The 16,022-nt window shown below is 41.1% G+C and overlaps 1 protein-coding gene across 2 annotated transcripts in view; it reads right to left on the bottom strand.

The window, feature by feature from the left end:
• Positions 1 to 1,005: 1,005 nt before the first annotated feature.
• Positions 1,006 to 16,022, bottom strand: part of Wdr64 (WD repeat domain 64) — a 136,037-nt gene continuing 121,020 nt past the window's right edge. The window contains exons 24-28 of one of the 2 annotated variants that reach the window (XM_034520689.2): positions 10,665 to 10,853; positions 8,327 to 8,432; positions 6,469 to 6,549; positions 4,707 to 4,817; positions 1,011 to 1,435 (exon numbers count right to left, since the gene is read on the bottom strand). In XM_034520689.2, the coding sequence (XP_034376580.1) occupies positions 1,355 to 1,435; positions 4,707 to 4,817; positions 6,469 to 6,549; positions 8,327 to 8,432; positions 10,665 to 10,853 (568 nt within the window). In that variant the 3' untranslated portion in view covers positions 1,011 to 1,354. Of the gene's footprint in view, positions 1,436 to 4,706; positions 4,818 to 6,468; positions 6,550 to 8,326; positions 8,433 to 10,664; positions 10,854 to 16,022 lie in introns of both variants that reach the window. The other variant, XR_013104249.1, reaches the window with a different exon arrangement.

Genomic DNA, 16,022 nt, shown 5'->3' with positions numbered 1-16,022 from the left:
CATTTTAAAAGCTTAGGCCAGACTTAGTATCTCTCTGCCTATTGCCTGTGAATCAGGATGTGAAGGTCTCAGCTACTGCTCCAGTGCCATGCCTGTCTGTCTGCTTCTCACCATGATGATACTAGACTAGCCCTCTGAAACTGCAAGCAAGCCCTCAATTATATGCATCCCCCTTTTAAGAGTTGCTTTGGTCATGGTATCTTTACACGACAATAAAACAGTAACAAAAAGCACATCACATAGGTGGGTTATAGTAAAGTGGGGAAAAACTCAGCTTTAGGCCTTAGATGCTATCTGACACATTCTTAGGCCTTTGACTGGTGGAAACTAGAGGTCTCTTTATACATTCTAAAGGATGTACCTACCTAATGGTCACAGCAGACATAGGGTCATACATAGAGGAGGACAAGTAATGGCTATTAAGGAAACTAGAGATAGCTCTAAGATAATTTGGCTCTGGACTTACAACATTTCAGCCTCTCTATGGCACTGAAGTTTTAATCAGCCAATCAGCTTTTGTAGTCACAGCTTCATTCCAGGAATTCTCCTCCACAGCTTCCAGGTGACACTACCCCCATCCCCCAATGAAGTAGATAAATATTGATTGAGAGACTGGACAGGGATCTTCTTGTTCTTCTTGTTTTCCTTGTTGTTGTTGTTGTTGTTGTTGTTGTTCTTCTTCTTCTTCTTCTTCTTCTTCTTCTTCTTCTTCTTCTTCTTCTTCTTCTTCTTCTTCTTCTTCTTCTTCCTCCTCCTCCTCCTCCTCCTCCTTCCTCTTCTTCCTCCTTTTTATTTTAATAGTAATTTTCCTGGCAGATCTGGAGACTGAACCTTAAATGTATACTCCCAGATCAATCTAGTGAGACCACATCTCAATACAGAGCTGCTGATATAACTGAACTCGGCTAGCATGTCAGGGTCCTGAATTCAATCCCTAGTACTTCAAATTAACAAAGTGACAGTGACAATGGCCCTTTTTGTATTCACACAACAGGACACACACATAATTTGCCTCTTACTGCACACGCTCTAATTCTGGTTATGGATTGGGGTGAACAGGTGGAGGTGCAAAGCTAACACTGTTAACCATATCATTTGGGTCTACCCAGGCTACGGATTTCATTTATGTCCTTGTGTGATCTTGTTGCCCATTTGTTATGTTTTTCTATGTGTAAAAATGTTGGCAAACTGGCTGCAGGCCCTGTGAGGTGTCCAGAGCCCCTTAAGCAATCTCCATTACCAGGATGACCTGAAGTAGAGAAACTTGTAACCATCTGATTGTGTGGCATCTTCATCTTGACTAGATCTGGACCTTGTGACTTCCTTTACAGCAGCCAGTTCTGAGGCTTCCTCTTTACTTAGGTGTGGTTGGGAAGAAGGATGAAGCCAGATTTATCTGTGGCACTAGATTCCTTTTCATGCTTCTCCTCCGTGACTGCAGGATAAAGGGTACATTGGTTAGTAAAAGGCATTATAGACAAGTGCAATTTCTCAACTTCCACCACTAAAGATTTTCCTCCTCTTAGACAAGCAATGAAGTGATTTCAACAATCCTGTGTATCTCCAGGCAGAAGAGTGTTGGCAGGAGGAGGTGGAACTCCCAAGGGTTGTAGAAGAGCTGTTAAGCTACTTAATAAGGTGCTTATCCATTCTAGGACCCATGTACACAAAGTGGAAAGGGTCAAACAGGAGGATCTATCACACATATGAGTACAGTCCAGAATATAACAAGTTCAAGACTAGCCAGAACTACATGGCAAGACCTTATCTCAAAAGCATTCCTTAGGACATTGAGATGGCTGTGCTGCTAACAGTGCTGGTTACACAGACCTGACAACCTAAGTTCTATTCTCTGACCTCACTGTGGAAGGCAAGAACTGACTCCAGAAGGCTATTCTCTGACCTCCACATGTTTGCCACAACACACACACACAAATAAAAAATTAAAACACACAGATAAATACATAGATACATTGATAGTAACATTCAATCAGTGTTTATGGGATACTAGTTGAATACCAGACATTCCTGAGGTATTTCTGGGATTTGTTTACAAAATTTTATAACACATAAAGGGAAGAAGAGATGTACAAGGTAAAGAGGCAGAGAGCTTGGAGGCCCAGCCTCTGTCTTCAGCTCTTTCAGGCTTGAACACTCTAACAGGTCTTGTCTCTGCTCCTCCCTCCCTGAGACAAGATAAGAGACTCAGCTCTGTTCATGACCTGCACACTCCAGCAGAGGGAGCATCCCCATGCTGCAAGTGTCATCATGTCTGCCATTTTAGGTGCTTCCTTCATTTCTTTCCTCAGCTCACTACTCAGCAGGTTCTCCCTCCTTCCCAGAAGGAGTCAGTCAAAGCATGTAGCCTTATAGGATACACGATCCCATAGAATAAAGACAATGAAGAAAAATGAGTTTTCAAAACAACAAGAACAACAGAACACCAAGATGCCATTGTAGAAAGGAGGGACATCACTGTACGACAAGAAGTCAGATGGTGATGGGGGTTGGGAGAAAGATAAATCTGAATGGGGAGGCTGGCATTGTTTGTGTACCCTCAGAAGGTTATTCCTATCAGGAGATGCCAGCAACTCATGGACCTCTGAATTATACTGTGTTAAATTTAAACATCCAGGTTGAATTAAATATGTAAATTTCTAGGTTTAAATTCCAGCTCTGTTACTGGGTTCTTTGGGGGATCTTTGATAGTTATTTATTTCCCATGATTCAGTATTTGTAACTGCAAAATGCAGGTGTTCTTTTGAATGCATTGTTGGAGCTCACCAACTTGCCTAAACTGGCTGGTCCCTAAGTCCCAGTGGTCTCCTGTCTCCATCTCTCCAGTGCAAAGATTACAGGCATATACTGTTGCACCCAGCATGCTTTGTGGGAACTGGGGATCCAAACTCAGACCCCCATGCTTGCAGTCCAAGCACTTTAGCAACTGAGGTATCTCCCAAGATCCCTGAGTATAATTTTTCATCTAAAATAAAATTTTGAGAATTTTTAACATTAGGTTTCCTTTGAAGTATGTTGATATATGTACATACTGTCTTCCACATACATTTTCTTTTTTCTGTGACTGGATGTTTCTATAATCTTTGTTTGTTTGCTTGCTTGTTTGATACAGGGTTTCTCTGTTTAACAGCCCTGGCTGTCCTGGAACTCACTTTGTAGACCAGGTTGTACTCAAACTCAGAGACCTGCTTGTCTCTTCTTCTTCAGTGCTAGGAATAAAGGCATGTGCTACCACACCAGGCTCTTTATTTGATTTTTATGGTGTTTGGGGGTTGAACCCAGGGCTTTGCACATGCTCATTAACTGACATGGAGTTACCAACCCCTGCCCCTCTAGCCATGACTTGTTTTTAATTTCATTATGTGCGTTCTTAAAGGCTGTGTGGTCATCTTTATTTCTAAGCTTAGTATTTGCATAGAAATAAATGTATTTAATGTTAAATTAGATAAAATGTAAAGAATAAAAATATGGGGAACTAAATATATGAATTGTAAAACCCAACAGAAATGCATATACATTTTACGTTTTACTTTTGGATTATTCATACCATGCCATTCCATCTGTTCCTTAAACTAAAACCAAGCATTATTTTTATAGAAAACTCCTCTATTGCCAATAGCTTTTTCTTGACTAATTGACAGCTTGGCTGATGAATGGAACTCGTACATAGTCTCACTCAGTGCAAAAGCTAACAAAATCATGAAGACATTTTCGACCTTGATTTAATAAAAATGGCTTTTTAAAAGTGGTTAGTGTTGTCATTGTGTCTGTTATCAAGTACTGAGTTAGTGATGGACAATAAAAGGTATATGCTGGACTACACCCCTCTCTTAATTTTGGGCATACCCTGATGACTAAATAAGGGAGCACAGGTTTAGTCAGGCTCATGGAACTTCTAGTGCTACTGGAATAAGATTGGATCATGAAATCTGACGGGAAAGATCTCAGGCTTATTATTTAATTAGCATGTGGTCTTTGGTACCAACTCCCCACATCTACGAAGAACCTCCTATTTCCTTCTGATTTGATTGTCAAAAGCGAATCCTTTACAATAAGAACACTTTGAAATTTAAAAGCACTGAATGTTATTTTCTGTTAACACATGGGGACAAACGCTGCTGGCAAGCTCGCTGATACCAGGGCTCCCACAGCAGGCATAGATGCAGTAAGAACCCAAAATGAGGACAGTTATGGTCACTCAGCCATGTCATATCCAGTTGGCTTCTAAGACATTTACAGAGCTTACTTAGAGATGCATCAGGGTAGCCTCATTTGTTGCACTCTGTATTTGATTTTCCTCCCGCTCTATCCAACAAACATATGGATTTTTATCTCACTGAGCTAAACACATATATATCTGCAATATTCTTGAAAATATGCACTGAAATAATTTCAGGTTAGAATATTTTGAGTGAGAGAAGTAATTAAGAACACACTTTGTCTGTCTGTGTGCACCTGTCTCTTTCTGTCTGTCTCTCTGTGTATCTGTTTGTCTGTCTCTTTGTGTTTCTGTGTGTCTGTCTCTCTGTCTCTGTCTCTGTCTCTGTCTCTGTCTCTGTCTCTCTCTCTCTGTGTGTGTGTGTGTGTGTGTGTGTGTGTGTGTGTGGTGTGTGCATGCACACGTGTGTGTGGGTTGGTGAGTATGTGGGTATGGAATTAGAGTACTCTGTGGGATGCACGTAACTTACTCTTTCATGACCATGAGCTCCCTTCTTCTTCACATGAACGCCGTCCACTGAATCTCGTTGTGCTTCAGAGCCAATGAGGGGAAGGAATCTTAAACTCGTGGGACTTGGTACCTGCAAAGCACAGACTTCATCAAGCATGTTTAAAGTGTTTACTTCTAGAGTGCAAACTTAAGGTGTCACATGGGAGGTGCATCTGCTTCAAGCTACACTTCCCTTTTGGATATCCATTGTTCTCTCTTTCTTCCTCTGTTAGTTTTGTTTGTCTAATTTAATTTTCAAAAAAAATTTTGTGTGTGTGTTTGGGTGTTTTGCCTGGAGGTTTTTTGTATATTTCTGTGTATGATGTATGTGTTCTTGGTATCTTCAGTAGCCAGAGGAGGGTACTAGATATCATGGAGCTGGAGTTACAGAAGTTGTGGGCTGCCATGTGGATGCTAGGAATTGAAGCCAGGTCTCTGGAAGAACAGCAAATAGTCTTAACCACTGAAGTCATCTCTCTAGCCCCATGCTTTTGAAATTTATGTATTTCCAGCTGGCCTTGAACTCTATACCCTTTTGTTTCTGTCTTCCTAGTACAGGGAATTTAGGTCTCCCCCGCCTCCCCCCCCTCTCTGTGTGTGTGTGTGTGTGTGTGTGTGTGTGTGTGTGTGTGTATGCACATAGATGTTCAGGTATATGTATGCACTCATGCCTTTGGAGGGCAAAGGTTGATCTCAGTTTTCTTCCTGATCACTCTCTGCTTTATTCACTGATGCAGGATAGTTGGAGCTTGCCAGTTTGGGCTGATCTAGTTAGCCAACTGGCCTAGCAGATCCCCTGCCTCTGTCTTTTAAGCATCTGGATTGCAAGTGAGCTGTCTCGATTTTCTAACTTTTACATGAGTTCCGAGGATCTAAACTCTGTTACTCATGCTTGTATGGAAACTACTTTACCCACTAAGACATTTCCCAGACCTCTATCTTAGTTTTTGAGGACTGATCTCTCATTGAGCCTCAAGCTCATTGATCAAACTAGAATAGTTGCTCAAGAACCCCAGGGATTCTTCTATTTCTGCCATCTCAGCACAGGGATTCCAGGCACACTCTATTTTTTGTGTAGGTGCTGGACATCCAAACTCAAGTCTTTATATATGTATGGCAAGAACTTTAATTACTGAATCATCTATCTCCCCACCTGTCACTGTCAATGTCAGCACCATCATTGTTGTTTGTTATCTACTACAGTGAACATGTCCTTAGAAAGTTAAGTAACGCTTAAGATAGATGTTGATATTGAGTTGACATATTTGGCATTTGGTTTATTATTTCCTGGCTGCATTCATTAAATAATTAACACTGGTTACTTGGGGCAGAGACTTAGATGAAGGGTTTGATGACTTTTTGGAAGATAATAGCATAGGCCCAGTGATGAGTATCCAGTGATACTAAAGCTGTGCTGGAATATAGGGACAGTATGGGGAGAACACAGTAGAAAACAGGGTTCAAAAGTCTGGCAGAGCCAGATCATAGAAAGTTTGTATGCTCCTCTAAGGCATCAGGGTTTTATCCTGAAGGTGTGAACTGCCAGGTCAAAGCTCAAAGACACTCTTCTGTGTAACAGCTGAGGTGGACAATTCAAGCTACTAATATACATGACCCAAGACTTGCCTGAGAAGGGAATCACTACATTTATGGAAGCACCTGAAGGCTGATTGCATCAGCAATGAGAAGTCAGATTTCGTATTGTCCTGTTACCACTTTAGTTCTAGAAACTTCTAACTTACCCTGTATATAGGCAGAGAACCAAAAACAATCCCTGCTTCTCTGTTTTCTGTCATGAAACCTTCCAAAGCATATCGGCGAGTCTATAAAACAAAGCAATGATTTACTGTAAGGGGCCCGTTCTATCCATCAAGTATCCATCAAAATATGGGGGTCAAACCTGACTCACTGGTATAGATCTTAGGCAAGTTGTCTGTTGGTGACAAATTAAGGAAAGGGGCTGCCCCAGTGGAAGCTGCCCCAGTGGAAGCTTGACTATAGTGATATTATTGTCATTGCAAACTGTGTCAAAATGAAATGATCAGAACACTGCCTAGATTCATCAGAGACTCCAAGTGAATCAACCTCAAGTCAACTGCTGTGGAAGCCTGTTCTCCCACTGGACAACTGAGGTGGGACAATAAGAAGGCAAGAGAAGAAATTTGCTGTATTCAAGTGTTTCAAGGACTCTACAAAGCCTTTCTAAGAATGTTAACCAATTTATTTAATATTTCAGTTATCATATCACCTTTAGTTTGGGATGTATGTGTGTGTGTAGGGGTGTGTGTGTGTGTGTGTGTGTGTGTGTGTGTGTTGATTTTTGGGACAAGTCTTTATGTAGCCTAGGCTGGCCTGGAACTCACTATGTAAACCAAACTAGCCTTCTTCCCAGCATTCCTATGCCCATCTCCTGAGTTGATATACACTCAGTAGGGCTCAGCTATTTTCAGTCTTGTCAGATACTGCCATATTGATCTTCAATGACTTTCTACCAGCTTGTATGACTGCCACTTCTGTTTGTATGACAAACCCAAGATTACTGTTTGTAGTATCACTAGACTATTTAGACTCTGGAAGGCCTGAAGTGGAATCCCATAGTGTTGCTAAAGTACATTTCTCCATGAAATAAAGGTGTCTTTCCATGTGCTCATTGTCATATACTTTTTCTTTAGTGAAATATCCCAGCTTTTAAAGGAGTTTTAGGACTCTTTTTTTTCCCACATTTATTTTTTCAAGGGTTTTTTGTTTTGTTTTCATATTCCAGGTATCAACCTCTGCTCATTTATGAGTGTTCTGAAGATGGGGTGAGCTTGGGAACGGTGAAGGCACGTTCTGCCTGTGTCATAGGTACCACAGATGAGTAACATGATAGAGCCAGAAAGCTCAGAAAGACACTGAGTGTGACTGGTAGACTGTGGGGCAGCCTGGACTAGAGATTAATTTAGAGAAGTGTGCTTGCTTTATTTGTTGGTGAGTCAGAGGGAATTAATTAATTACTTGCAGACCTCTGGTCCCATACTGCATCCATCCTTGAGCATGATAAATAATGACAGCTCATTTTTTCTCAGACTGCACAAAACGTGCCCAGAAACGGATGCTCCCTGCCAGGGATGCTGGAAACAGAGTCATTGTCAGCTCAAACCAGGAACATTACACATGGACTCTGCCTCTGAGGGCAGAGGTGCTCCTGACTTATTACTTAAGTGTCCCCAGGGTAATCACTCCACTCCCCAGAAATACAAAACCTTCCCCACTGAATCAGGGGAACCTGTGACCATATGCTGCATCTTTGACTTTGATGATGTAGGGAGGGGGTACACAAAATGAGGAACGTGGGTTCCCAGTCCTCCTGACTCTCCTAAAAGAAACACAGCTTTGGTGACACTTCAGTTTCAGTCCTGTGAGACTCACACCACACCGTGCTTTCACTTCAGTTTTGTTTCTTACCTGCACATCTATAAGAGAATTAATTTGTATTGTCTATGCCAAAAAAGTTGTGGCAATTTTAAAAGAGCAACAAGAAAAAGCTAGCATTACACGAGTGAGAATATTTGGATTCAAAAATTCAAAAGCAAAGGTAAGTTTTGTTATCTTAGCTACCTTTGGAGAAGAAAGAGACTTGAAAAATTTAAAATCATGTTGCACTTCAAAGGGATTGGGAGGTGAACGTTTGAAAAGCAAAGACATTGAGCTCATTTTTTTCCATCTGCATACAAAAATACAAAAAAAAAATGTCAAGTGCATAGCTATAGCTTTTATTCCTTGCCAAATCATCAAATATCCATGTGCCCTCTCTCTCTGCTCCCCACATTGCCCAACTCTCATGGCACCAGTCCCAGTGACACTGACTCTACCTAATTCTTATTCCATTTTGCTTCCTAGATCTCCCTCTAGGGAAACTACAGCGATTTCTACTCTTCCAGAATAGTCCGTGTAATTAAGATCATCAATTATAATTTGCGGGGATGCCTATACAATGAAAATGGAAAAAAGCCTTATAAATTCAGTGCTTGATTTTTGAATGGCCTTGGAAAGTTCCCTCTACAATTAAAACTTATTTACATATATATTTAGAAAGTCATATCTGAGCATTAAAAACACCTCTAAACGAAATCAATAATGTATCCCGAGACAAGATCATTCTAGGGCCAGAAAGAAAGTTCAGTGGACGAAGGTACCAAGCCCGATGATCTCATTTCAATTGCCAGGACCTACAAGGTGGAAGGAGAGAACTCACTATCATCTGCTGTCCTCCGACCTCCACAGAGTTGTTGTTGCCTGTACTCTCTGTTCCTCCCACACACAAACAAACAAACAAATGCAATGTTACAGAGTCATTCTGTTGAACAAGGCTTAATTTGCAATAGAGAGCAAACTTAGTTTTTAAAATCACAGTGTAAGCACAAATCATACATTTAAATTATCTGAGTTAGGATGACCGCATCATGCTTTAGTATCTATAAGTTCAACATGTCCCCTGTGCTTGTAATATTCACTATTTGTTTTTCAGAACAATTTTTTGAGTGCCTGTTGGGTGCTGACATTGATCTGAGAACAGGGGTTATGAAGATGCATTACAAGACTCTGGTCCTCAAAGGACTCATGCATAAAGATGACTTACATTCACAAACTAGAACACATAATCTAAAGTATGAACACATAATATGAAGTATTCTGGGATGTATTAAGATACACCCCAGAATCAAGTTTCTGGGCACAGCTGGGAGGGATTATGCATATTAGGTTTTTTGAGGTCAGAAACCCTTCACTAAATTACTCCATGGGCTGGGGTCTTGATAGAATACAAAGGAAAAAAGTAAGATAATCAACATTTGCCACTCTCTGCTTCATAACCAGCTTCTTCAGGCTCTGGTCACTGTGACTTTCCTGCCAAGATGGGTGGTGCCATGTAAACGTGAGCCAAAACAAACTCTTCCTTGAGTTATCTTTGTCAGGTATTTGGTCATAGCAGCAAGTAGCGTAACTAATACAAGATACACAGATAGTCAAGGCTAATTATCGCCAACAATAGGGCTAATTATTGTTCATTACTGAATTTTGCCAACCTTGATGAGCCTAGTTCGAGAAGTCTAGCTCTTATATTTTAGCCAGACTCCTTTCTGTTGCTCATTGCTGTCCAGCCAAGGCAAGACTTGAGCTTCCTGGTGGAGCTTTTCCGTCATCTGCAGACCTTCTCTGTTTTCTCCAAGTCGGTTGTGATTTTGAGTCCTGTAGTTTCTGACTCTGAGCTTCCGTTCTAATTTCCAGCATTTATTGGATTCCTGGCACTAAACAATGGCATCCAGTCTTCCTAGCTTTGACTCACTGAGGATTCTCCAAAAGGACATTGTCTATGAAAACTGCCCCAAGAGGCTTCTAGTTTGGAAGATGGTGATAAGCCACCTTGTGTGGGAACTGAACTGTGGTCCTATACAAGAACAGTAAGTGCTCTTAGTCACAAAACCACCTCTTCAGTTCATTTGTTTGTTTATTTGTTTTTGTTTTGTCTATTGACAGAGAGTTTCACTAGGTATCCCATGACAGTCCTGGGAGTACTAAGATTGCACACATGAGCAGCTAGAAACCTGGTTCTATTAGACTTTTGTAGCTTTATCTACTCTATCTCCCCCACTCTCCCACCACCCCCAGGATGCATATGTAGGACTATATCATATCATGATCTCAAGTTATTTGGTGCCTCTACTGACCCAAATGTCTCTTTGTTCTTCTTTGGTATTGCCAATTGGTTATTAAGAATTACAAGTTTCCAGGCCTACTGCACTGAATTATAATTTTTTATTTACATGTTTCTCCCTTCCATGGGGCTTCGAAATTACTGAAAAGTTTTGAGTTTGAATTCCCCATTGCATCACAGTGCCACCCCATAATAATAATTTAGTTCTTATCTGTCCATTTCAAGAAAACTGAGTGACCTCACCTTTCACGGTCAAATATCAGAGGATATTCATATTTTTGCTTCTTTTCTGTGAACTTGCTTTCTTCTTTAATCTCTATGGGATATTCATTAACATCACATGGCAAAATGAAGTCACTTGTTTGGGCTAATTCAAACATTCTTCGTTGTCCAAAATACCCACAGTAATGACCACCTGTGGCATTCCAGATCCTGGAGGAGAGGCAAGGAAGGAAAGGGAAGTAACTGGATGGTCAGAAGACATAAGCTTGATCACAGGCCATAGACCATATGGATTGGCTTGGAAAGTTCTTTCAGTACTCTTCTCCCTAAGTGCTATAGAGCTAAACATATGTAAACCTGTATGTTGGAACTCAGGGCCTCAAGCATACCAGATAACCATCTTGTCACTGGACTACACTCCCAACCCTTAATGTGAACATTTTTATCAGTCTGAATTCTAACCTGTAACTTTTTGGCATTAGCCAACTTGATCTTTTGCCTGCAATCTTCACCAATGAAAGCTAGAAAACAAGGAAGACATTTCCCTCCACACAACCCCGATACCATAAGCTCATCAGAACCCACACTGAGAGTTTGTGAGCTAAGTTAGGTCTTACAATGCGCTATGTTTCATCTGTCCAATTAGGAAATTATCAACAACAGAACTCATGAAACAAGAGATCTGGGGATGCTTTTAGTGATACTGAATTCCCCTCATGTTCTAAGCAAAGCATAATTCCTCCTCTCCAAAGTTCACAGGAAGAATGATAAAGTTCTTCCCTATTCATTGGCCCCATGAAGCTTCTCCAGTGTTCCCAGGTGATTTAAACTAATATAGAATGCCATTATTATTATTGTCTTTGAGAATCTGGTCCAGCCACCCAGAGATTTAAAGCAAGTTCCTGGCTAGATAAGGCTACCTCATGAGATACTTCTCTTTCTGTGTTAGCCTCTGCACAGACATCTCTTTATGTCTTGGTTTCAGCACTATCCAGGGATTCTGCTGTACTCACAGAGAAGGAGGACAACCCAAAGGGATTAACAGTAGAGTCTATTCTACCCAATTCAGATAGAGACTACCTCAAGGAGATAGCTACTGAGGGAGGGGACAAGCATGGATATCCTGATGAGACTCTTCATACTCGACATGGTCTGAGGATTTACCATGAGCATCCTACATCCTCCTGTATTTGAGTTTACAGCATTATTGAGGTAGCATGGCCTTCCCATAGCTGATACCAATAAGGAAATGAAGTTATTAAGAGCATTTATAACAAGCCCTTTAAAGCGAGAATCAAGAAGGTTAAGAGACCAAATGAATTCTGCTCCAGACCCATGCTAAAGCGATGTGCTCTCCAGCCTCACGGTGTTTCCTGTTCCTTATGGCTCTGTCCCAAGTGAATAGCCCTACCTGACATCCTAAATCTTAGATATGGGCCCTGAGCCATCACAAGGCTTCTAATTTCCTGTCCAATAGACCAGGCTTAAGTCTCAATTATGGTTTTTTCTCCATTGAAAAGTCATAATCATTTTATAAACAGGATTTAGAATGTTAGAATGTGTGCCTGTTGTGAATGTGGCAGCATATATTAGCCAAAGGATGTGGCTTACTTACAAAGGCTGCAGTGCTTTGAGACAGCTATTAATAGAGACAAGCTCTATGAATTGAGTATCTGGGGAGTGTTCCATTTAAAGGAATCATAAAAATAATTTCTCCAGGCCAAGGACAACTGGCTTGAACAGTGCACTAGTCTAAATGTCTGTGTCCCAACAAAGTCATGTTAAACCATAATTCCTGATAGGATGGTATGAGAGGGAGTCTCTGGGTCTCTGGGAAGTGTTTAGGTCATGAGAATTCCACCTTCATGAACGGAATTAATGCCTGCCTTAGAAAGAGTCTACTTCTCTTTTCTATAACTGACTGCATGATGCATTGAGACTGAGAGATTCAAAACCATATAGTCATATAGGGTAAAATCCTCCATGCTAGTAGGCTAGTGGGGGGCTCTCTACAGAGTCCCAGTGCTGTCCAGGAGCATCATAGGACAAGGCAAATTTATCCTTACTCACGGCTGTTATCCTTTAATTTATTTTTACTTATTGATTTGTGTGTGTGTGTGTGTGTGTGTGTATACGTGGGTTCTTGTATGGAGGTTAGAGGATAATTTGTGGAAGTTGCTTTCCTCTCTACTATGTATGTTTCTAAGCTCAAACAGATCATCAGGCTTACCAGCAAGTACTTTCACCCTGTGAGCTATCTTGTCAGCCCTCGTTTTAATGAACCACAGTCTCATACATCAGCACCTTATCTTATACCCTCATGTCACTACTTTGGTTATTTCTTAGGAGTCCTAACCTCTAAATATCACTGTCAAATTAAGTTCCTACTCTCTTAATGCCTCATGTCTGTAATGAAATTTCAACAGGAGTTTTAGAGGGAACATTTAAATTATAGTAGTGTCCTTAACAAAAGCGTTCTGATGGAGCTGTTTGACCCTTTCCACTTTGTCACGGGGTAGATATAGAATATGCCCAAAGGCTAAGGTGTTGGACATTTCATCTCCAGTTGGTGGTGCTAGAGAGAGTTGATGGGATCATGCAGGTGTGGATCTCATCCGTGGATGAGTTCACAGTAAATGGGTTATAAGGAAGCAGGGTATAGTTGAACTGGTCACTGGGGACATGCCTTTGAAACGTCGTGTGACCCTTTCTGTGTGCTTCTCAGCTTCTAGAAGTGAACAGCTTTCCTCCACCATGCCCCTATATCAGGAGGCTTTCTCTCATTGATGGCCTAAAAACAAGGATGCCACACCACTCAGGACTGAAGTCTCTGATGCTCTGGGCCTAAGTAGCCCATCCTTTGTGGGCTCCCGATGTGGCTCATGGGGAAAAGGCACTTGTTACTCAGCCTGATGACAAGAGTCTGATCCTCTGAATCCACAGAAACGTGAAATGAGAGAACTGACTTCAAGAAGTTGTCTTCTGACCTCCACATGTGCACCATGGCACATATGTGCACCCCCATCACTTGAGCATATTCTTGTATGTCACACACACACACACACACACACACACACACACACACACACACACTTTCTCATACACACTTTCTCACATACATACTCACACACAGGCATGCTTAAAACCTTCCACCTTTAATTTAATCAAGTGCTCTGTTGTAATGATGGAAAGTTAGCACCATGTTAGGAGTTAGGTAGGTGACATTTGTGACGCAGGGAATAAACTCTAACTGTTCAATCTCCTGATATGTGATCTTGGACCTTCCAGTCTCCAGAACCATGAGCAGTATATTTCTCTTGTTTGTAAACAATCCATTTTAACGTGCTTTCTTATAGTAGCCTAAAGAGACACAGAGAAGAGAACAATGCTGATAGCAACAGAGGCTTCTATAGCTGTGGTTAGTATGTGTACATGTGCACATGTACTTGTATGCATGCACAAATACATGAACTACAACCTTCATCAAACATTTCTGTTGATGGGTAGCTGAAAATAAGCCCAAGTAAAACCAGAAGACCAAGTTATTAAGGGCATTTGCAATAATACTATTTTTTTCCTACAAATAAAACAACAGGTCACTTTTTGACACAAGAAATAGCTCTATATATTTGCCCCCTCAAGGGAATCATCTTGATCTTGATATTTCTAAAGTTCCCCTGGATCTTCCTGTATTACAGTTCTTTAGTGACTTCTATCTGGAATGACATCAGGGTTCCCCTGGCTGTACATGGCAGGTCCCATTCTCCATGTTGATCTCTAACTTTCTCCTTTAGTTTAGTTCTCCTTTAGTTAGCCATTTATTTCCAGTATAAAACCTGCTACTGGTGTCTTTAAAGATAAATAAGTATTCAAATCTATAGCAATACCTACTAGGTACTATACAGCTGTGTCCCCAACTGAACCCCTATCATCAAGCCCACAGAGTTAGCCAGAATCTGTTGAATTTTAATTTAAGGATCCTGATAATAATAATAATAATAATAATAATAATAATTTCTCCTTTTAATTTGTATTTTGATTGGTCTCATGTACTCAAAGCCTTGCTAGATCTATGAATACTGTCTAACTCCATTCTTTTAGGAACATGATTAATTGCCATGATTTAAAAACATTTCAGGTGGGCAGCAGTTTGTTTCTAGAAATGTCATGACCTTTTCTTCCCTTCCCTTCCCTTCCCTTCCCTTCCCTTCCCTTCCCTTCCCTTCCCTTCCCTTCCCTTCCCTTCCCTTCCCTTCCCTTTTCCCTTCCCTTCCCTTTTCCCTTCCCTTCCCTTCCCTTCCCTTCCCTTCCCTTCCCTTCCCTTCCCTTCCCTTCCCTTCCCTTCCCTTCCCTTCCCTTCCCTTTTCCCTTCCCTTCCCTTTTCCCTTCCCTTCCCTTCCCTTCCCTTCCCTTCCCTTCCCTTCCCTTCCCTTCCCTTCCCTTCCCTTCCCTTCCCTTCCCTTCCCTTCCCTTCCCTTTTCCCTTCCCTTCCCTTCCCTTCCCTTCCCTTCCCTTCCCTTTCCTTTTCTTTATATCTGACCATGTATTTTTAGTATTTTAAGTTTGCATGCTTAGCATTGATTACATTAATTAGTTAAGTTCAAGTAAGTAGGAAACATAAAAGTCAATCACTCTGAAACAACTAGCCAACTTCCCTCTCTCTCTACTGGGTGATCTTTTGTTTGGACGGCTTTCTTCCTCTGCTACTCTTGTTTCTTTTCCTCCCTTCTCTTCTTTTTTTCCTCCCTTTCCTGTCTTCCTCACCTGTCCTCTCCCCTCCCTTCCCAATTCTTGCCTTTCTTCCTTATACTTCTCTTTTTTCCTTCTTTCTTCCTTCCTTTTTTCTTTTTCCATTTCTTTCTTCTTTCTTTTCTTTCCATTTCTTTCTTTCTTTCCTTCCTTCTTTCTTTCTATTTCTGTCTTTCTTTCTCTCTTCCCCCTCTTTCTGTTTCTTCCTCTCTGTCTTTTTATACATCCTTCCTTCTGTCCCACTCTCCCATTTCTTTTCTTTCTTCCTCCATCTCCGGCTCTCCTTTCTTTTCTTCTCTGTTCTTCCTTCATTCCTCTCCATCCTCCCTCCTCTTCCCTCTCTCTTTGTGACTAGATTTCTCAATCTGGCTTAAAATTCCTAAGCCTAAGAGATGCCCTGCCTCTTTATCCCCCAAAGACCTGGGATGACAGCTGTGCCTACTCTACGTGGTTACACGCTCTTCCTGGTTACTAGTTTTTAAACTTTTTTCTTTGATTCATAATCTCCTTCTGTGGCCTTTACCAGGTTTGAGTCTAGTTCTCTGAGCTGCCTATCCTGTTCCATCCTCTGAAATAATCCTTTAAAACCCAATTCTACTGTAAATATTTGTCATAACTTTTTAAAAAAGT

Source organism: Arvicanthis niloticus, chromosome 16 (genome assembly GCF_011762505.2).
Source record: "Arvicanthis niloticus isolate mArvNil1 chromosome 16, mArvNil1.pat.X, whole genome shotgun sequence".
In the NCBI taxonomy this organism is placed as follows: Eukaryota; Metazoa; Chordata; class Mammalia; order Rodentia; family Muridae; genus Arvicanthis; species Arvicanthis niloticus.
Note: the sequence above shows the minus strand (reverse complement) of the source record. Positions and strands in the feature narration are given on the sequence as shown.